Source organism: Panthera uncia, assembly GCF_023721935.1.
Source record: "Panthera uncia isolate 11264 chromosome E2 unlocalized genomic scaffold, Puncia_PCG_1.0 HiC_scaffold_19, whole genome shotgun sequence".
Lineage (NCBI taxonomy): Eukaryota > Metazoa > Chordata > Mammalia > Carnivora > Felidae > Panthera > Panthera uncia.
The window spans coordinates 6,336,794-6,359,165 of record NW_026057588.1 but is presented as its reverse complement, the minus strand read 5'-3'; the positions used below and the strand labels follow the sequence as shown (position 1 = coordinate 6,359,165).

Below are 22,372 nucleotides of genomic sequence, written 5' to 3'. Positions count from 1 at the left end.
CAGAGGAAGTTCAGACAGGAAGCCTGTGGTAGGTACAAGAGGCCACAAACCTAGAAAAGAGAACTTCAGACTCACAGTCAGCTGTGATTAATCTTTGAGATAATCTGGTCCCCTTTCTGCGTGGGGCAGGCGGGTCCTGAGACTCAGAGGAGGCAAGGGTCTTGCTCAAGTAAGGCAGTAAGGAAGGACAGGAGCCCCCAAGCCCTGCCTCCTGGGCTCATGCCCAGTTGTCTGTAGCCGAGAGCTGTTAACTGGACAGGAAGCTGGTCCTGAAGTCAGGTGCGGCCACTCACCGCTTGGAAATAAATAATAGTCATGTAAACCAGTATAACTAAAACTAATATAATACTGCATGTTAACTATACTGGAATTAAAAGAAAAGAAAAAAAATCAATACTCGAAAGACGAGTCGATGGTGCTTTATTCAGGAAGCTGGCAACCTGGGAAGACGGCACAGGAAAAGGGAGGGGAGCTGAGTGCAGGAGAAGCAGGTGCCCAAGTGGTTAGTCATGGACCTGATACATGACCCTGAACAGACTGGCTGGCATCCATGGCAGCTGTCTTCGAATGGAGTCCCGCCTCTCTTCTGGGAAAGTCTGGTCCTTCACTCCTCAAGGTCAGTGAGCTGCAAACCTCAAAGAAAGCAAGCTAGTTCTGGTACAGATAAAGGGTCTGAAGTCAGCAAGCAAGGAGTGCATAAGCTTGAAGCAAGTTCACCCTTCCAGCAGGTCGGAGTGTTGTTACAATCCCACCTGGCCAGCCCCTCCGGAGAGTCAGAGCCTCGGGACCCTCGTGGAAGTGCCCTCCTCGGGATGGGTCTCAGGCTAGCCTACATAGTGTAAGAGGTATGAAAGAGTCGTCATCTGGACAAGTAACACACACCCTCACTTATATCGTTCATTCATTCATTCACTCACAAACTATCATAGAAATAAAAAAAAGGACAGATTTGAATCAGTCCTGACCCTCAACTAGTTCAAGCAGTGGGAGAAGACAGACAAGCTTGAGCTTTATCTGAAGGCAATGGGGAGCCATGGAAGGTTCTTGAGCAGGAAAGGGGCAGGATCATATAGTAATCAACATGATCCCTCTGAGGCCAGTGTAGGGAAGAGCCGGAAGGGAGAGGCTGGAGGCCAAAAGGTCAGAGAGGAAACTGTTGTGACTTTGGGGAAAAGGAAAACCCAAGCCCACGTGGAGACAGCAGCCTTGGTGATGGAAGCAAGAGTGATTTAAGACACTTTCAGGAACTGAAAATGAAAGACAGGTGCGGTGGGTGGGGGAGGGACTACTGGAGTGACTCCCGGAGCCCCACCCCAACTTCACCCTGACTTGGAGCTCTGAGACCCCACCTCTGCCCTGAGCAGCAGAAACTCCACCTGTATCACTGCCCCAGAGCAGTCTTTCTTCCCTACCTGCGCCATTTCCTACCAGGGCCCAACAGCGAGATTCTTATCAATATTTGGACCAGAGAATGACACCATGTTCTAATTCAATGGTGGGAAGGGGCTGGTTTTAATCCTTTGTTTGGATCCACAGAGGGGTGGTGAGGGGAGGCTGTCCGTGGGCTTTCTTCTCCTTCCTCAAGCCAGGTCTCTGGCCAGGCATCAGGTCACATAGGCCCTCGGGGACCCAGGTGTCCTGACCAGCAACAGTAGTAGGTGCTGAGCCAGGTGGTGGCTGAGCTTAGCTAAGCGAGATACCTAAGTAGGCAATTGAAGCAACAATGAGTCGAAATGAAAGGTAACAACAAGGCCTTTAATCACACACTGCGATGGTATATTGTACAAGCAAGAAGCTAAATCGGAGAAAGCACCCCCCGCTTTCCATTTCCTCCCCCCCAGAGAAAGGTGGTTGGGGGCTAAAGGGAAAAAAATATGATTGTCAAGGAAAAAATTATTTGTGACACTTATTAAGGAAAGGTAAAGACTGTATTTGGGGCCACAGGAACCACCACAATAGGGTGTGGCAGGAGGGGAGAGAGGCCAGTACTCCACTCTGAATACAGTAAGGAAAAGTGGGAATTTATCACCAAGGAGTAGGGGGTGGGTCAGTGGAAGGAGAATTACTGAGAGGAAATGACTGCAAGGGATGGGGGTGGGGAGCTAGGGGTAGCAAGTGCAGAGTCTGGGTGGGGAAAGTGTCTTCAAGTTTTCCTCCTCCTTCCCCCATCAGGAGGCCTCAGTGGAGGCACCTGAAGAACCCAGATAAAAAGAGGTAGGAATGAAGGCAGCTGGCCTAGGGTGCAAAGCTTATGACCAGCCAGAGATATCTGAGTCCTTGACGGGAGGAACTCCCTTCTGGGATTTTGATGCACTGGCTGTCACCAAGTCTGGAGTGGGGAGGGCAGCTTCCCAGCCCCCCACCCCCACCCGCAGGGGTCTGCCCTCCAGGTAAAGCCTTCATATTTGCCTATGATCAGGCCTGGAAAATCACATACATGCTTTAACCATGGGCTGACCTTCTCAGATGGTTCTGTCCATCACAGACCTAGGGAGGTCACCTGATGTGTAGTGCTGGGGTTGTGATCTTGGGATCTGAAGACATGAATGAGTACTCAGGGGTGGGGGTCTTGGGGTCTGGGGAGGAGAGAAGCATCCTCTTACGCAAGCTCCTGGCAAAGTGCTAATTATATTCTGAATTGACTCTGCACTACATGTTAGAAGGGTGTAGACTTGGGGCATCTGGTACAAGCTGGAGAAGATGAAAAGACTCAGACCCTGGAGTGTGATCCTGGGTACAACCTCTACAGTGTCCTCTCCTTCTATGAGCCTCAGGGCTCTGTACACCTTCCCCACCCTCTAGATAAGGAGATGAGTTCCCATCTCTGGGGTTCTTTCCTGGGGAGTTTTGGCTGTTTGTCATGTTCAGAGACAGTCTCATATATTGGAAGCCATATTTCTCTATCCTTTCCTTTTTTTTTTTTTTTTTTTTTTAGTAATCTCTACACAGGGGTGGCTGGGTGGCTCAGTCAGTTAAGCATCTGACTCTTAATTTCCGCTCAGGTCATGATCTCACAGTTCATGAGTTCCAACCCCCTCATTGGGCTCCTCACTAAGAGTGCAGATTAAAGAAGTAATCTCTACACCCAACATAGGGCTCAAACCCACAATCCCGAGATCAAGAGTTGTATGCTCCACTAACTGAGCCAGCCAGGCGCCCCCATATTTCTGTATCCTAAACTATTTCCACTCATCTGAATTTGGGGAAATCTGATGCTCAGAGACCAACTGGGGGCCCCTCCAAGAGGAGGTTCTCACTTTTTGGTTTTGATAGGGTCTGTGGCCAGAGAAGGATTATGATGTTTTTCGGATCTGAAGGTGTGTGTGGATGGGTCAAAGTCGGTCCAGAATGGGATAGGAGTCACAGGCCTCCTTCACTGTCACTGATGGAAGGATACAAATCATACTTACACCATCCTCCGGGACCATGGTAGCAAGCAGAGTGTCTGACCACAGCCCCATTCAGACCTCTTCCTCAGACCTCTCTTGCCCTCACAGTTGTGGCCACCACAGCAGCATTGGCATCTCTGGGATGCAGAGAATAGTCTAGATAGATTCCCTTAACACTTTATGATTATCCTCTCCCAGCTTGGAGGGGGAGGCATCTGAGGGATGGTAGAAGGGGAGGATGCTTTCTGGATTCAATGGATGGTTTCTGTCCCCAGCTTCTCCCTTCAACAGGGAGACCTCTCTCTCCCTCAGGCCACTGCAGAGGAAGTGAAAGTGGAGCCCTTAACTCTCTGAACCACATTGTGTGTGGGGGGGGCAGGGGGTTTCCTTCCTCCTGTGCCCCAGAACCCTGCCTCTCAACTTCTGAAGACCAGTCCACTTCCTTCAAGAGAGATGTGGAGTTTAAATGTCTGTTTTCCCCAGATAGGTTTCTGGGAGACCCTCTTTTTTTTTTTTTAATGTTTAGTTTTGAAAGAGAGAGAGCTTGAACAGGATAGAGAGAGGGAGACAGAGGATCTGAAGCAGGCTCTATGCTGCCAGCAGAGAGCCTGATGTGGGGTTCAAACCCACAGATAATGAGATCATGACCTGAGCTGAAGTCAGAGGCTTAACTGACTGAGCCTTCCAGGCGCCCCTCTTGGAGACTCTCTTATGAAGATGGAGGAACAGAACACCAAGACACTCCTGGGAACAAATCCTCTCCATGTCAGACCCACCCTGGAGACCTCAGGAAGTACTGGCTGAACTGTTGAATTCGTCTGCAGGGATAGAGGTTGGGACTGAGCCTGGAGCCCTGACTCCAGCTCCAGACTTGAATCTGTAGCCTGGGTTCAGGGTGAGGTAGAATTTGTGACTGGGTCTTTACCTCTTCTCACATTTCCCTTGAGCTCTGCACATACAGAATCTCTCTCCCCCTTTCCCCCACACTCTTCCAGGTGCCACAATTCCTCTCCTCCATGGAGGCTCACTTAGCTTCCCAGTCTCCCATGGACAGTGCTCCATCTCTGAGGTCACAGAACTCTTCCCAATCTAAGCAAGGTCCCACATGTGCCTAAACACTTTGAATGTCTTCGTTGGCTCCCAAAGACAATGCCTCAGTCAGCTCCTGATATTCCATTCCTTCATTTATCTGACAGACACAGAGGCATATTTTTAAACCATCTTTCAGGATTTGGGACACAGCTAGAATCAGGAAAGGGTGGTGAGTCTTGTTCTCAGTCCTCCAGAGCTCCATTTGGGTATTGGCCAGAGACTGAGCGAGAGAGAGAGAGAGAGAGAGAGAGAAGAAGAAGAAGAAGAAGAAGAAGAAGAAGAAGAAGGAGGAGGAGGAGGAGGAGGAGGAGGAGGAAAGAGGGACACGTGGAGAGGAAGAGGGGGAGAGAGACAGGAGGGGGGAGGGAAAGAGAAGGGGGGAGGGAAAGGGGGAGGAAGAGATCAGCTTATTGGGGAGAGAATCCCTTCCTGTCTGTAAGAGGTGAGGAAGAGAATAAAGGTTTATCCCAGACAAGGAGGGATCTCTGAAGAGATTGGGGGTCGAGTTGGCCCCTAGAGGCAAGAAACCAAGGGCATGTGAGCAGTCCCACACGAAGGGTATGACTGACCCTAAGGCCCTAATTTTCCGGCGGTGGCAAGGAGTCTAGGAAGGGCAAAGCTAGACTGGAGCGGGGGTGGTGGGCACCTATCCCGTTCAAATCCGTCCGCAAGCCTCTCTCAATTCTCCCAGCACCTGCCCACCGGGGAGCGCGCTCTCCCGCCCAAAGCTGGATGTGGCGCTGTCCGTGGTGCTGAAGCAGGATGCGGTCCCGAGTTCAGGAATATCTGGGCGGTGTGGAAGGGTCTCAGGCCAGGAAAGCTGCTGAGTCAGGACTGGGCCCACCTAGGAGTGAGAAAACCAGGGAGGAGCCGGCCCCTCTCCCTCCTCTTTATTTGCCCCGGAGAATGTCTGGTGGGCTCTGCCAAGCCGCTGAAATCGAAGCTCCTAGCAGCCCATCTCTAGACATCGTGTTCTGTGAGAAAAATAAAGGCCCCTTGGGGCACCTGGGTGGCTCAGTCGGTTAAGCGGCCAACTTTGGCTCCGGGCATGATCTCAGGATTCATGGGTCCGAGCCCCGCGTCTGGCTCTGTGCTGATAGCTCGGAGCCTGCTTCAGATTCTGTCTCTCTCTCTCTCTCTTCCCTTCCCCTGTTCATCTCCCCCCCCCCCAAAATAAATAAACATAAAAAAAGAAAGAAAGAAAGAAAGAAAGAAAGAAAGAAAGAAAGAAAAATAAAACCCTATTTATTAAGGTTCCTGAAATTCTGCCTCGTAATTTAGAGCAAAATGCATTCCTCATTGATACATTATGTGGAAAGTGGAGATGATTCTTCCAATTCTATTTGAAGCCAACATGACATTTTCCAATGCATTTAAATCTGCAGACACCCCATAAGAGTGCCTGGTATGATGGACTTTTTTTCACTTTTGCTAATTCAAGATTAGAAAAGTAGTTTTATATTTATATTTTCTTTATTTTGCATTGGTGTGATTATAAACAACTTTTCCCATCCGTTTCTTTTTTTAAATTTTTTATGTTTATTTATTTTTGAGAGAGACAGAGCACGAGCAGGAGAGGGCGGAGAGAGGGAGACACAGCATCTGAAACAGGCTCCAGGCTCTGAGCTGTCAGCACAGAGCCTGACGCAGGGCTCAAACTCACAAACCATGAGATCATGACCTGAGCTGAAGTTGGACGCTTAACCAACTGAGCCACCCAGGCGCACCGCTCCCCCCCCCTCATAGACTATTTTTTAGAACAGTTTTCATTTTACAGAAAATTGAGCAGATAGTACAGAGAGTTCCCATATATACCCACTTCTCATCACAGTCTCCCCTTTATTAACATCTTGCATTAGCATAATACATTTATTACAATTAAGGACTCAATATTGATACATCATTATCAACTAAAGTCCATAGTTCAAACTAAGGTTCTGTTAGTGTATTGTACAGTCTTACGGGTTTGGACAAAAGCATAATATCATGTATCCACCATTACCCTATCTTACATACATGTTATCATATATGCATGACATATACTCATCATATATAACATGCAAATATATTTGTGTATAACAAATACATTTTGTATAGTGTATTTATATATAGTACCCAGGTTTTAATGAGTTTTGATAAATGTATTCACCCCCCCCCAATCAAGATGTAGAATATTTTCATCACTACACACATTTCCATCATACTGCTCCCTCCCTGAGGCAGCCTTTACTGATTTCTATCGCCGTAGCTTAGTTTGGGTCACACTAGGACTTCATAAGATGGAATCATATTGTAGACTCTTTTACATCTGGCTTCTTGTGATGCCTGCATGCTATCGTATACATCAGTGGGTCACTTGTTTTATTGCTGAGTAGTATCTCAGGAGCAGGGAACCCAGAATCTGCTGCTTCCTATGTCTGCCCTCAAGTTTTAGAGAACTGTTCCCGGAGCTTCTGCATACCTTGTACAGTCCATCCTGCTCCTCTGGGGCCTCAGCAGGCATGTCCTTTGGGCTTTATCTCTCAGTCTCTCTTGCTGACAACTCCACTTCCCCCAGGCTGGGTGAGCATCTGGTGGCTCCCATCAGAGCTGCTGGGAAGAGTCTGGCTGGGGTGTGAAGAGACCTGCAGCCTCGGTGATGTGGTCTGACCTGGGGGTTCTGCAGAGACACCAAAAAGTCCTGGAGAGGCAATACCCATATGGTCTCCACGTAAAATTTCCGGGCACCCTTAGGTAAAGGTCATTGTGCTAGACGGTGAGAGTAGTCAAGGCTCAAACTCAGAAAAATCAAACTCTACTACTAAGAAAAAGAAAGAAAAAAGAAAGAAAATACCAGGAGATTTGGACTAAGCTTAATGAAATTTATGATGATGACGAGTGTTGTGATGTAGTAACTCAGGCTAAGGAGGCAGCTCAATGAGACAACAATCAAGAGGGGCTTCCCGGAGGAAGAGGGACTTAAGCAGAGTAAGATGGACAAGTAGAAGTGTATATCTGATGATTTTGGAGTAGAAAAGCATGCTAGGAAGAAGGAAGAGCAGAGCAAAGACAGCTGTGGATCGAAATGGCCTTGGATTTTCAGGTTGTGGAAATTAATCCTGTAAGGCAAGAGGGAAGGAGTGTGTGTGGAAATGTGGAGGGCAGAGGTGAAAAGAGGAAAACTTGGCAGGATATAAATATAAGCATAAATATAAATATGTGTGTTTATACACACATACATTGTGTATTATATATACATTATATATAATCTCAGAGTTGGGAATGACAGCATTAGAAGTTGACTTATAAACTAAACTACAGGGGTACCTGGGGGGCTCAGTCAGTTAAGCATTCAACTCTTGATTTCAGCTCATGTCATGATCTCACAGTTAGTGGGTTTGAGCCCCACGTCGGGTTCTGTGCTGACAGCTCAGAGCCTGGAACCTACTTCGGATTCTGTGTCTCCCTTTCTCTGCCCCTCACCTGCTCACACTCTGTCTCAATCTCTCAAAAATAAATAAACATTAAAAAAAAATTCAACAAGTCTTTCTTGGGGGCCTCCTGGCTCACTCAGTCGGTGGAGCGTGCAACTCTTGATCTTGGGGTTGTGAGGTCTAGCGCCATGTTGGGTGTAGAGATTACTTAAAAATAAAATCCTTCATTTTTTTTTTCCCTTGGGCACATGATAGGAACCTAATATTTGTTGAATGAATGAAATAGAATATTTTTCTCCAGTGACAGCTCATTCTTATTACGTAAAAGCACTGTTTTGAACATTTTGAATACGATCATTGTAGAGGCTGCTTTTAGGCAACAGCAACGGAATAGAGAAAGGGCCCACAGAGACCAACAGAGCATCAACTGAAAACAACCAGGCCCATCAGGGTGATGGGGTTTGGCAGTGGTGGTGGGGGTCCGGAGCTGATGGCCAAGAAAGAATTCTTGAGACGTCCTTGGTGCAAAAAGGTGACTTATTAAAGGACAGGACCCTTGGGCAGAAAGAGCCACACTGGGATTATGAAGAGTGACTGATTATATACTATGGAATTGGGGGAGGGAAGACAAAAGGGAGGCCTCCAGGACTTTCATGTGCTAAAGAGGACTCCTAAGATAAGGGAGGCCTTGCTATTGTTAAGCTAAGGTTGTTTTCCCTCCTGTAGGACATTAACTTTTGGACAGTAGGGGGTTCCTGGAGAAATGTTCTACTCTGTATTTGCCTCAAGTATTTGTCAATGGGCTGTAGGTTATGAGGAAATCTAATTTTACCTCCCATTTCCTTCTTGCCTTTGTTCCCCACATCACTATGGAGAGGAGGGTGATGTTGGGGCTCCAGGGAACTGAGTCTATGGGTTTCTGGAAGATTGTCTTTTTCTTGTAATTTACTAAGACATAGGTAAACTGATGGAGACTCCTGTCCTGCATGACTGTGCTCTCTATCAGTTAACCATTCATTTCCCCCTTTCCTTTGTTCTTGGGCAGCCGGGAGTCCCTGAGGGATATCACACATATCCCACCTGGCAGGGTGTTTGTGGGGTGAAGGCTTGCCTTCTGCTCCCACATCAAGGTGACCCACCTCAAAATATCCATAGGCCCTAACTAATCAATGGGTTACTTACAACCAGGCACAGCTACCAAATACCAAAAGGGGCTTCCCCCTTAAAATTCTTTTTTAATGTTTATTATTTTTGAGAGAGAGAGAGACAGAGAGCAAGCAGGGGAGGGGCAGAGAGAGAGAGGGAGACACGGAATCGGAAGCAGGCTCCAGGCTCTGAATTGCCAGCACAGAGCCTGATGCAGGGCTCGAACTCACAGACTGCTAGATCATTACCTGAGCCTCTCAACCGACTGAGCCACCCAGACGCCACACTTACCCCTTTAAATACAGCCCCCACCCACTACCTCCCTGCAGCCAGTGTCTCCCTCACTGTTTTTCCCCAGTTCCCTTCTGGTGTATTCATTAAACTTCTATTTCCTTTGTTCTGCCTTGGGTGGATTCTTTCACTACCCATGCCACCACGCGGCTTTCACACAAATCCGGTTAGGTACCCCACCAAAAGCACAACTTTATGAAACAAGAAACTGAAGAACAGAGGGGTTAACTAACTTGCCCAAATCTGAACAGCTGGCTTCAAACGCAGGGAGTCCAGCTCCAGAATCTTTGTACTGGATTATTATACATACATTATACATAATACATAAATGATGTGGAAATATTGGGGTTTGGAGCTGATCACCAAGAATTCTTAAGATGTCTTTGGGGCACAAAAGGGTTTTTATATTAAAGCACGGGGACAGGACCCAAGGGCAGAAAGAGCTGCATTGGGGTTGTGAGGAGTGACTGATTACATACTTGGGAATTGGGAGAAGTAAAGATTGGGAAAGTTTTCAAAAGGATTTTCATATGCTAAAGAAGATGTTCGGGATCCCAGAAGTCTTAGCTACCGCAAGCTAAGATTGTTTTTCCCTCTAGCAAAGCAGTAACATTAAAACAGTCGGGAGTTCCTAGAGGAACATCCTACTCACCTGTCTCAAGTATCTGTCAATGGGCTGCAGGTTATAAGGAAATTTAATTTTATCTACTTTTCCTTCTGCCGTTGTTCCCCACAACAGCAAATGCCTACAGAACTTTGTAAATAAATAATTAGACAATGGGGACTGAGAAACAGAGAGGAATTACTTCTGAACACTAGGTCTGGCTTTGTCTCTCTCTTTCTGTCTCTACCATTTTCTTACCACAGCTGCAGCGCACTGGGGAATGGCTCCTCTCTATCAGTCCTGAAGGGCCAGTCCCTGTGTTTGGTCTCCGTGATTGTCAGCAACTCCTGCCAGACTAAGCTGGACCCTTGAGAAGCAAGCCCCCAGCCTACCCAGTCCTCAGAGCCTGGGGTCCCAGCTGCCTCCAGGGGAATCTGGTGATGGATGGAGAGTTTGAGTGCCAGACTCAACACCCTCTGGGATCCCATTTGCCTCTCACCATTAGCATCTCTGTTGCAGGGTGAGTTGTGGTAGGGAAGAGGGAGCAGAACACCTGGATTTTGAGCATTTATTTATTTTTCATTTTTTAAAGCTTTCTTTAAAATTGTTTATTTCTTAAGATTTTATTTTTAAGTAAACTCTACACCCAGTGCGGGACTCCAACTCACAACCCAGAGATCAAGAGTCGCATGCTCCACCGACTGAGCCAGCCAGGCACCTCCTGAGTGTGGAGTTTTAAATCAGTGTGAAAATACAAAGAAAAGGTATTTTTCGGGATATACAATGCCAGTGTCTCCTAGAAATACATATGCAAACAAGTAAGTAATACATCTGCCAAGGTGGGATGGATCCCAAGACTTGGTGAGGTTGCAAACGCCCTCCCTGGCTGTACGGAATGGAAGTCTTTGGGAAATGGCGGCCTCCGGTATCATAATCCTCATGGACGCGGCCATGTCCTTCCCTTGACAACCGCTGTAAGAAGATGAACCGCCGAATAGACTGTAGTGCGCCATGATAACTACTGGCAGGGCGTGGCCTCACGGCTTCTACTAAGCCTGCGCACCATTCAATCGCCGGCGCGCCAAGAAACGCCCACGGGAATCGAACCCAGGCCGGAAGTGGCCCAGCGCGGCCATTTCGCTTAGGTTGTTAACTGGGTCTAACCTGTCCGTCGCCTGCGTGGGACGCTGCGGTGAATTAGGATGTCAGCAGTGGACGTCCTGTGGGGCCAGTGAGGGGAACTCGGCTCTGTGGTGAGTGTGACGGGCTCGGGGGACGAGTGGCGAGGGTCTGCGAGTGATGGGGTCTTTAGTGACGGGAGCTGTGGGGTAGGCGGCGGCTGCTAATCTGAGTTGGGTGATTGGCTCGGTCATTGTCAGTCTTTGCGTGTTTTCCGTGTGTGTAAGTATTTGGGGGGAACTTAAATTCCAAGTGTGTTTTAATACCAACTTTTATACTGTTGGTCCTTGACAGTCGTTCATTTGAGGACGGCGAACTGGCTTCTTGGACGGGCCTCAGGTGGCACTGGGGACGCTGGGGGAGTGACTCCCTGGAGGCAGTGATTGATGCAGGGGCAAGCGGCTTCAGGGATTGGGGGACTTGGAGGGCCCCATTGTAACATCGGGGACTAGTGTACTTGGGGACCTATAGAAATCAGTAGAGTGGGGCGCTGAGGGTAGCTTATGGGAGCCCATCGACTGGAGGCCTAAGGAATCTGTTAGGGGGGTTTCCAAGGTCTCTCCTTAGGTCCCTGTGGACGTGATAAGGGTCAGAAATTGGCAGTGGAACAGATGGATGAGGATCTCCTATTGGGTTGCATTAATTGGAAGCCGGTATTGGGGATTATTCCGGGTCCTGTGCAACTCAGTCCCTGGGAGAGAGACATTTCTTGGCAGCCTGTGGAGCCTGGCTGTGACCGTGTTGTGTCGGGGGAGGCATTAGGCGACCTTCTGGCCATCCTGTGGTTCACTCTTCGGGGATTTCTGGAGGCCCTTGCTGTCATGACTGCATGTGGGTGCGGCGTTGGAAGGCAATTTATTATGTATTGTCAAGACATGGTAGGTGATGGGGTCCTGATGCATGTCTGCAGGTTTTGGGGTGAAGGTAGGGGTTAAGTGCAGTAAACTTACTTTATTTTGGGAGGGAGAGGTAGAGAGCAAGCAGGGGAGGGGCGGAGAGAGAATCCCAAGCAGGCTCGGCTCGGTCAGCGTGTAGCCGGATGCTGGGCTCGAACGCAAAAACATTGAGATCATGACCTGAACCGAAACCAAGAGTCAGGCGCTTAACCGCCTGAGCCACGCAGGTGCCCCATAAGTACAGTAAATTTAAGTCTTATCTTTGTTAGAAAAGTCCGGGCTGTCTAGGGTGTTGTGGATGGGCACGGAAATGTCCCGAAGCTTAGACACACCAGCGTGGCCGGCTCAAAGCCTCAGCTCTCTGAAGACAATGGGAGAAAGAGATGGTGTTTATGGAAGCTGACTGGGTAGGGGACCACGTGGGATAGAGGCAGCTGTGTGCAATTTAGGAGGCACACGAGAGGGGCACCTGGGGCGCTCAGTCGGTTAAGCATCTGACTTCGGCTCGGGTCATTATCTCACGGTTGGTGAGTTTGAGCCCCGAGTTGGCCTCTGTGCTGACAGCTCGGAGCCTGGAGCCTGCTTCGGATTCTGTGTCTCCCTCTCTCTCTCTCTGCCCCCTTCCCCGCTCACTCTCTGCCTCCCTCTCTCTCTCTCTCTCTCTCTCTCTCTCAAATATAAATAAACATTGAAAAATAATGTTTAAAAAAAAAAGGCAGAGGAAGGTCTGGTTCTCTTTCCTTCCTTCTGCGGACTGAGTGACCGCAAGGCAAATTATGTAACAGCACTCAGCTTCAGTTTCCTCATCCACAAAATGGGTAGAATCGTGATGGTAATGTTTAATTGACAGGGTTACGTGCAAATAGAACCAGGTACCTGATAACCTTACTTAACTTGCTGATTTTTATCCAGCGTTCACCGCGTGCCGCGCAGGTGCCGGAGGCGTCGTAAGCCTCATCCGCACGCACCAGTTTCCCGTTGCCTGTGATAAAAACTTGCATTTCCATTTTGGAAACTGCAGTTAAACTAATATCTTCATATTCTCACAGCTAAAAGGTGGCAGAGCTACAATTCAACCGTCCTCTAGAGCAAACTCTTACTGTGATTAGGATCTTGGGGCGCCTGGGTGGCTCAGTGGGTTGAGTCTCCGACTTCGGCTCAGGTCACGATCTCGCGGTCCGTGAATTCGAGCCCCGCGTTGGGCTCTGTGCTGACAGATCAGAGCCTGGAGCCTGCTTCAGATTCTGTGTCTCCCTCTCTCTCTCTGACCCTCCCCCCATTCATGCTCTGTCTCCCTCTGTCTCAAAAATAAACGTTAAAAAAAAAGTTAAAAGAAAAAACCTAAAAAAAAAAACCTGGGATCTTCTGAGCTTTTATTCCATAGCAGTGGGGTTTTGGAGTGGTGGTGGGGGTTCAGAGCTGACGGCCAAGAAATCTTCAGGGGCGCCTGCGTGGCTCATTTGGTTGAGCGTCTGACTTCGGCTCAGGTCATGGTCTCGCGGTTTCTGGATTCGAACCCTGCGTCGGGCTCAGTGCTGACAGCTCAGAGCCAGCAGCCTGCTGCGGATTCTGTGTCTCCCTCTTTCTCTCTCTCTGCCCCTCCCCCGCTGGTGCGTGCATGCACGTGTTCTCTCTCTGTCTCTCTCTCTCTCAAAAATAAACATTAAAAAAAAAAAATCTTAAGACAGAGGTCTTTGATACACAATGGTGATTTTATTAAAGCATGGGAACAGGACCCGTGGGCAGAAAGAGCCGCACTGGGGCTGTGACAGGTGACTGGTTATATACTATGGAGTTGGGGGAGGGAAAGGCAAAAGGAGGTTTCCAAAAACGATTTTCATGTGCTAAAGAAAAGAAGACTTATAAGATACTAGAAGCCTAGCTGTTGTTAAGCTAAAGTTGTTTTTTCTCTAGCAAAGCATTAACATTAAGACTCTAGGGAGTTCTGGGAGGAATGTTTCACTCTGGCCTCCATGCACTGCAGGTTATAAGGAAATTTAATCTTATTTACCGTTTCCTTCTTGCCTTTGTTCCCCACATCTTTATGCAGGGGAGGGTGATGTTAAGGCTCCAGGAGACGGAGTCTGGGTTTCTGGAGGTTAGGCTATTGATAAGATTGTCTTTTTCTTGTAATTTACCAAGACTTACGTAAACCCACGGGATTCCTGTCCTGCTTGACTGTGACCTCGGTCAGTTAACCATTCGTTTTCCCTTTTCCTTTGTTCTTGGGCAGCCACAGGTGCCTGAGGGATATCACATGTATCCCACCTGGTGGGGGTGGGGGTTGCAGATGTTAGCTTGCCTTATGATCCCACATCAATAGTATGTAGTATAGGGGCACCTGGGTGGCTCAGTCAGTTAAGCGTGGCTCAGGTCATGATCCCAGGGTCGTGGGATCGAGCCCCGCATCAGGCTCTGTGCTGACAGCTTGGAGCCTGCTTGGGATTCTGTTTCCCTCTCTTTCTCAAAATAAATAAATAAACATTAAAAAAAAATTATGTCTAGCACAGTGGCCTTCCCCGAAGGACTCTCGAAAATACTTGCATGGAGCAAATGTTCGATGAATGACTGTGTGGGTGTTCCCTTTCCAGGACTTTCCGGTGGCTCTGCAGAGCCCCCGGATCAGACCACACCATTGACGCTGCCGGTCTCCTTAGAAGCCCAGCCAGACTCTCCCCCGCAGCTCTGACTGAAGCCTCCAGATGCCCACCCAGCTTTGGGCTCCCAGGAAGAAAGGACTTGCCCACAAGAGAGACCGAGAAGTGAAGCCTAGAGGAGACATGACTGCTGGCGAGAATTTGCCCCAGAGGTCCCAGGCCCTGGGTTCAGAGGAGCAGGATGGACCATGCGAGGTAAGCAGGAGCCACTCCAGGGACAGTTTCCAGAAATTGAGGGCAGATACAGAAAGCAGCAGATTCTGGACTTTGTGTCGCTCAGACCATGTGCATCCGCCTGCTGAGAGCGGGCCACGGGGGCTGATGTCCCCTCGTTCACAGGCCATCTGTATTGTAGAGGAAACCAAACCGGGCTGATGGAGGGGAGGGTTGGCCCTGGGGCAGAGGAAGAGGAAAAGGTAGCTCCTGATCCAGGTGAGAAGCCCCAGCCACTGGCAGGGAAATGCGAAACTTCATCCACCACTGGGTGTGTCCGCGTGTTCTCAGCCCCTTGCCCCCTACCTGACTTCTCTTTACCTGCTGGCAGGGGTTTGCTTGGTTTCCCGTCTCCGCATGGTTTATAGGAACATAGCATACTAGAGCAAGAACTGCCTTCTAAGGACACGTGTGGGTTTTCCTGTTTTCACGATGAATAAAAATGCCAGAGAATAGTGTTTCTAAGTTGCCCCCAGATATTAATATTTAATATATGGAAATAAGAAAGAAAGATTCTTGGGTATACTCAAGACTTCCTAAATTACAAGTTAGTCTGTATTTAAAGACATTGTGTGTTGTTGTTTTTTTTTAATTTTTTTTTTTTTAACGTTTATTTATTTTTGAGACAGAGAGAGACAGAGCATGAATGGGGGAGGGTCAGAGAGAGGGAGACACAGAATCCGAAACAGGCTCCAGGCTCCGAGCTGTCAGCACAGAGCCCGACGCGGGGCTCGAACTCACGGGCTGTGAGATCATGACCTGAGCCGAAGTCGGACGCTTAACCGACTGAGCCACCCAGGTGCCCCAAGACATTGTGTGTTTTAAAACAGTAATGGATGGCCATAATAATAAACCGTGTGTCACTGCCTTGTGATGGGTTTATAATCAGTTACAGAGAGATGTCCTGTTTTTTAAGTATAGTAAATGCATGGGTTATTACCACTGTGAACCAACATACTGTGAGAAGATTATATATTTCAATTATGTTTAAAATCCACTCCACCTGACAGAAACATTTGATAATAGAAAACATCAAAGAACATTAAAACTATTAAAAATAAATGCCGAGTAAAAATCATTTAAAAATTAAAAGATATTGCCGCAGATACTTAAAAGTCATTCTTTTTTAAAAAATGTTTATTTTGGGGGCGCCTGGGTGGCTCAGTCGGTTAAGCGGCCGACTTCGGCTTAGGTCATGATCTCGCGGTCTGTGAGTTCGAGCCCCGCGTCGGGCTCTGTGCTGACAGCTCAGAGCCTGGAGCCTGTTTCAGATTCTGTGTCTCCCTCTCTCTGACCCTCCCCTGTTCATGCTCTGTCTCTGTGTCAAAAATAAATAAACGTTAAAAAAAAAAAAAAAAAGTTTATTTTTTGGGGCGCCTGGGTGGCTCCCTCGGTTAAATGTCTGACTTCGACTGAGGTCATGATTTCAGGGTTCGAGGGTTTGAGCCCCTCATCGGGCTGTGTGCTGACAGCTCAGAGCCTGGAGCCTGCTTCCGATTCTTTGGCTCTCTCTCTGCTCTCTCTCTGCCCCTCCCGTTTGCACTGTCTCCTCTCTCAAATACATAAATAAAAACTTAAAATGTTTATTTCTTTTTGAGAGTGAGAGCATGAGCAGGGAAGGGGCAGAGAGAGGAAGACAGAGAATCCCAAGCAGGCTCTGCACTGTCCACACAGAGCCTGATGTGGGGCTTGAACTCCGAAACCATGAAGTCATGACCTAAAATCAGGAGTCAGACGCTTAACCTACTGAGCCACCCAGGTGCCCCCTAAAAGGCATGTCAAAAATGAAAAGGTAAAACACCCAAATTTCACCCAGAACTGTCCAAGATCTTTGTTGTGTGACTGTTAGTTTGCTCGGGCTGCCGTCACGAAGTGCTACAGCCTGGGTGGCATAAACAACAGAAATGTATTTTCTCATGATTCCAGGGGCTGGAAATGCAAAGTCAAGATGTCATCAGGGTTCTTCCTTCTGAGGCCTCTCTCCCTGGCATGTAGATGGATGGCTTCTGACTGTCCTTGTGTGATCTTCCCTCTGTGGGGGTCTGTGTCTCATTTCCTTTCCTTTTTTTTTTTTCTTTTTTTCTTTTTTTCTTTTTTTTCCCTTAATGTTTACTTATTTATTTTGAGAGAGGGAGAGAGGATCCAAAGCAGGCTCCTCACTGGGGAGGAGCTCGATTTCATGAACTGAGATTGAGACCTGAGCTGAAATCAAGTCAGCTGCTAAACTAGCAGCTTAACCAGCTGAGCCACCCAGGTGCCCCTTAATCTTTTATCAGGACCCCCAGTCATACAGGATCAGAGCCTACTCTACTGACCTCATTTTAACTTGGTTACCTCTTTTATTTATTTTTTTGAATGTTTCTTTATTTTTGAGAGAGAGGTAGAGACAGTGCCAGTGGAGGAGGGTGGGGCAGAGAGAGAGAGACACACACACACGTACACAGAATCCGTAGCAGGTTCTAGGCTCTGAACCCACAAACCACGAGATCATGACCTGAGCCAAAGTCAGACTCTAGACAGACAACCAACTGAGACACCCAGGCTTTTAAAAGACCATGTCTCCATGGTACTGGGGGTTAGGACTTCGCCATAAGAATTTTCTTGGGTGCGGGGAGCTTGGAGGGGAGACACAGTTGAGCCCATAAATGGTGACAAACAGTACATCGTAGGTAAATGCCTTTCCTTTTGCCTTGACATGTGTTGAACTGTTAAGAGCAGGATTGAAAGCGTGTTCAAGTGGGTGTTATGATACATGTTAGTTACTTCATATCGGCTCATTTCCTTTTAGATGATGAAAATAATTTTGCCGGCTTGCCCTGGTTTTCGTTTTGCCGTTTCAGTAGATCCTCCCGTTGCTAATTCAGATTTTCACTCAGCTTCTCGGTTCGTGTTAGGCTATTTGCCACCAACATTCGCATAGTCTTTTCATCGTGGTCTTCCCTCGGCTTCTGCCAATATTGTGTTGTTATTCTCTACTTTTTAAGCCTGTTAATCTGATCAAAAATAAATAGATGCCACGGCTGCTTTAATTTGTATTTTTTATGTTGTTGTTGCTTTATTGGTCTTTTTAAATTGGAGTATAGGGGCGCCTGGGTGGCTCAGTGGGTTGAGTCTCCGACTTCAGCTCAGGTCACGATCTCGCGGTCCGTGAGTTCGAGCCCCGCGTTGGGCTCTGGGCTGATGGCTCAGAGCCTGGAGCCTGCTTCCGATTCTGTGTCTCCCTCTCTCTCTGCCCCTCCCCTGTTCATGCTCTGTCTCTCTCTGTCTCAAAAAATAAATGTTAAAAAAAAAAAAAAATTTTTTTAAATTGGAGTATAGTGACACAATGGTACATCGGTAACAAGTGTACAACATATTGACAAGTGCTGTCATCTGTCACCACAAGTGTTCCCTACGCTGTATCTTATCCTTGAGACTCACTGGTTCCATAGCTGGAAGCCTGTACTCCCCACTCCCCACCTTTGCCCATCTCCCCATCCTCCTCCCCTTCGGCAGCCACTAGTTCTCTGTGTTTATGGGTCTGTTTCTACTTTGCTTGTTCATTCGTTTTGTTTTTTAGATTCCACATACAGGTGAAATCAGACGGTATTTGTCTCTGACTTATTTCACTTAGCACAAGACCCTCCCGGTCTATACACGGTATATACACACACGTATGTCTAACATTTATATGCACACCACATCTTCTTTATCCATTCACCTGTTGATAGATACTTAGGTTGCTTCCATATCTTGGCTGGTGTAAATAATGTTGCAATAAACATAGGTTACCTCTTAAAAGACTGTGTCTCCAAATACAGGCACACTCTGAGGTACTGGGGGTTAGGACTTCGACAAGTCCTAACCTTTTCAAGTCAGTGTTTCCATTTTCTTTGGGTAAATATCCAGTAGTGGAAATACTAGATTGTGTGGTATTTCTATTTTTAATTTTTAGGGGACCTTTCGTGCTGTTTACCACAGTGGCTGCACCCATTTACGTTTCCACCCACAGTGCATGAAGGTCCTTTGGTCTCCACATCCTTGCCAACACTTGTTACTGTCTTTTTGTTTTTTTGTTTTGTTTTTGTCTTTTTATATGAAAGTTGTCAAATTGGTTTCCATACAACACCCAGTGCTCATCCCAAAAGGTGCCCTCCTCAATACCCATCCCCCACCCTCCCCTCCCTCCCACCCCCCATCAACCCCAAGTTTATTCTCAGTTTTTAAGAGTCTCTTATGGTTTGGCTCCCTCCCTCTCTAACTTTTTTTTTCTTCCCTTTCCCTCCCCCATGGTCTTCTGTTAAGTTTCTCAGGATCCACATAAGAGTGAAAACATATGGTATCTGTCTTTGTCTATATGACTTATTTCACTTAGCATCACACTCTCCAGTTCCATCCACGTTGCTACAAAGGGCCAGATTTCATTCTTTCTTATTGCCAAGTAATATTCCATTGTATATATAAACCACATCTTCTTTATCCATTCGTCAGTTGATGGACATTTAGGCTCTTTCTATAATTTGGCTATTGTTGAGAGTGCTGCTATAAACATTGGGGTACAAGTGCCCTTATGCATCAGCACTCCTGTATCCCTTGGGTAAATTCCTAGCAGTGCTATTGCTGGGTCATAGGGTAGATCTATTTTTAACATTTTCAGGAACCTCCACACTGTTTTCCAGAGCGGCTACACCAGTTTGCATTCCTACCCAAAGTGCAAGAGGGTTCCCGTTTCTCTACATCCTTGCCACCATCTATAGTCTCCTGATTTGTTCATTTTAGCCACTCTGACTGGCATGAGGTGGTATCTCAGTGTGGTTTTGATTTGTATTTCCCTGATGAGGAGCGACGTTGAACATCTTTTCATGTGCCTGTTGGCCATCCGGATGTCTTCTTTAGAGAAGTATCTATTCATGTCTTCTGCCCATTTCTTCACTGGATTATTTGTTTTTCGGGTGTGGAGTTTGGTGAGTTCTTTATAAGTTTTGGGTACTAGCCCTTTGTCCAATATGTCATTTGCAAATGTCTTTTCCCATTCCATCAGTTGCCTTTTAGTTTTGTTGATTGTTTCCTTTCCTGTGCAGAAGCTTTTTATCTTCGTGATGTTCCAGTAGTTCATTTTTGCTTTTAATTCCCTGGCCTTTGGGGATGTGTCAAGTAAGAAATTGCTGTGGCTGAGGTCAGAGAGGTTTTTTCCTGCTTTCTCCTCTAGGGTTTTGATGGTTTCCTGTCTCACATTCAGGTCCTTTATCCATTTTGAGTTTATTTTTGTGAATGGTGTGAGAAAGTGGTCTAGTTTCAACCTTCTGCACGTTGCTGTCCAGTTCTCCCAGCACCATTTGTTAAAGAGACTGTCTTTTTTCCATTGGATGTTCTTTCCTGCTTTGTCAAAGATTAGTTGGCCATACTTTTGTGGGTCTAGTTCTGGGGTTTCTATTCTATTCCATTGGTCTATGTGTCTGTTTTTGTGCCAATACCATGCTGTCTTGATTACAGCTTTGTAGTAGAGGCTAAAGTCTGGGATTGTGATGCCTCCTGCTTTGGTCTTCTTCAAAATTACTTTGGCTATTCGGGGTCTTTTGTGGTTCCATACAAATGTTAGGATTCCTTGTTCTAGCTTTGAGAAGAATGCTGGTGCAGTTTTATTGGGATTGCATTGAATCTGTAGATAGCTTTGGCTAGTGTTGACATTTTGACAATATTTATGCTTCCAACCCATGAGCACGGAATGCTTTTCCATTTTTTTGTATCTTCTTCAGTTTCCTTCATAAGTTTTCTATAGTTTTCAGCATACAGATCTTTTACATCTTAGGTTAATTCCTAGGTATTTTATGATTCTTGGTGCAATTGTGGATGGGATCAGTTTCTTTGTCTTTCTGTTGCTTCCTTATTAGTGTATAAGAATGTAACTGATTTCTGTACATTGATCTTGTATCCTGCGACTGTGCTGAATTCATGTATCAGTTCTAGCAGACTTCTGGTGGAGTCTGTCAGGTTTTCCATGTATAATATCGTGTCATCTGCAAAAAGTGAAAGCTTAACTTCATCTTTCCCAATTTTGATGCCTTTGATTTCCTTTTGTTGTCTGATTGCTGATGCCAGAACTTCCAACACTATGTTAAACAACAGCGGTGAGAGTGGACATCCCTGTCGTGTTCCTGATCTCAGGAAGAAAGCTCTGAGTTTTTCTCCATTGAGGATGGTATTAGCTGAGGGCTTTTCATAAATGACTTTTATGATGTTTAAGTATGTTCCTTTTATCCCGACTTTCTCAAGGGTTTTTATTAAGAAAGGATGCTGAATTTTGTCAAATGCTTTTTCTGCATCAATTGATGGGATCATATGGTTCTTTTCTTTTGTTAATGTAATGTATCACATTGATTTGTGAATGTTGAACCAGCCTTGTAGCCCAGGAATGAATCCCACTTGATCATGGTGAATAATTCTTTTTATATGCTGTTGAACTCAATTTGCTAGTATCTTGTTGAGAATTTTTGCATCCATATTCATCAGGGATATTGGCCTGTAGTTCTCTTTTTTTGCTGGGTCTCTGGTTTGGGAATCAAAGTAATGCTGGTTTCATGGATTGAGTCTGTAAGTTTTCCTTCCCTTTCTATTTTTTGGAACAGCTTGAGAAGGATAGGTATTATCTCTGCTTTAAATGTCTGGTAGAATTCCCCAGGGAAACCATCTGGTTGGTTATTGGGAGACAACCATTTCTTATTTGTGGGAGATTTTTGTTAACTGATTCAATTTCTTCGCTGGTTATGGGTCTGTTCAAGTTTTCTATTTCTTCCTGTTTGAGTTTTGGAAGTGTGTGGGTGCTTAGGAATTTGTCCATTTCTTCCAGGTTGTCCAGTTTGTTGCCATATAATTTTTCATAATATTCCCTGATAATTGCTTGTATCTCTGAGGGGTTGGTTGTAATAATTCCATTTTCATTCATGATTTTATCTTTTTGGGTCATCTCCCTTTTCTTTTTGAGAAGCCTGGTTAGAGGTTTATCAATTTTGTTTATTTTTTCAAAAAGCCAACTCTTGGTTTCATTGATCTGCTCTACAGTTTTTTTAAATTCTATATTGTTTATTTTTGCTCTGATCTTTATTATTTCTCTTCTGCTGGGTTTGGGGTGTCTTTGGTGTTCTGCTTCTATTTCCCTTAGGTGTGCTGTTAGATTTTGTATTTAGGATTTTTCTTGTTGCTTGAGATAGGCCTGGATTGCAATGTATTTTCCTCTCAGGACTGCCTTCGCTGCATCCCAAAGCGTTTGGATTGTTGTATTTTCATTTTCGTTTGTTTCCATATATTTTTTAAATTTCTTCTCTAATTGCCTGGTTGACCCACTCATTCTTTAGTAGGGTGTTCTTTAACCTCCATGCTTTTGGAGGTTTTCTAGACATTTTCCTGAAGTTGATTTCAAGTTTCATAGCATTGTGGTCTGAAAGTATGCATGGTATGACCTCAATTCTTTTACACTTATGAAGGGCTGTTTTGTGACCCAGTGTGTGATCTTGGA

The 22,372-nt window shown here is 46.3% G+C and overlaps 1 protein-coding gene across 1 annotated transcript in view; it reads left to right on the top strand.

The window, feature by feature from the left end:
• The first annotated feature begins 10,968 nt into the window (after positions 1-10,968).
• ZNF175 (zinc finger protein 175) overlaps positions 10,969-22,372 on the top strand; it is a 32,457-nt gene continuing 21,053 nt past the window's right edge. The window contains exons 1-2 of the mRNA XM_049621375.1: positions 10,969-11,188; positions 14,602-14,862. Coding sequence (XP_049477332.1) covers positions 14,713-14,862 — 150 coding nt within the window. The 5' untranslated portion in view covers positions 10,969-11,188; positions 14,602-14,712. The remainder of the gene's footprint in view (positions 11,189-14,601; positions 14,863-22,372) is intronic.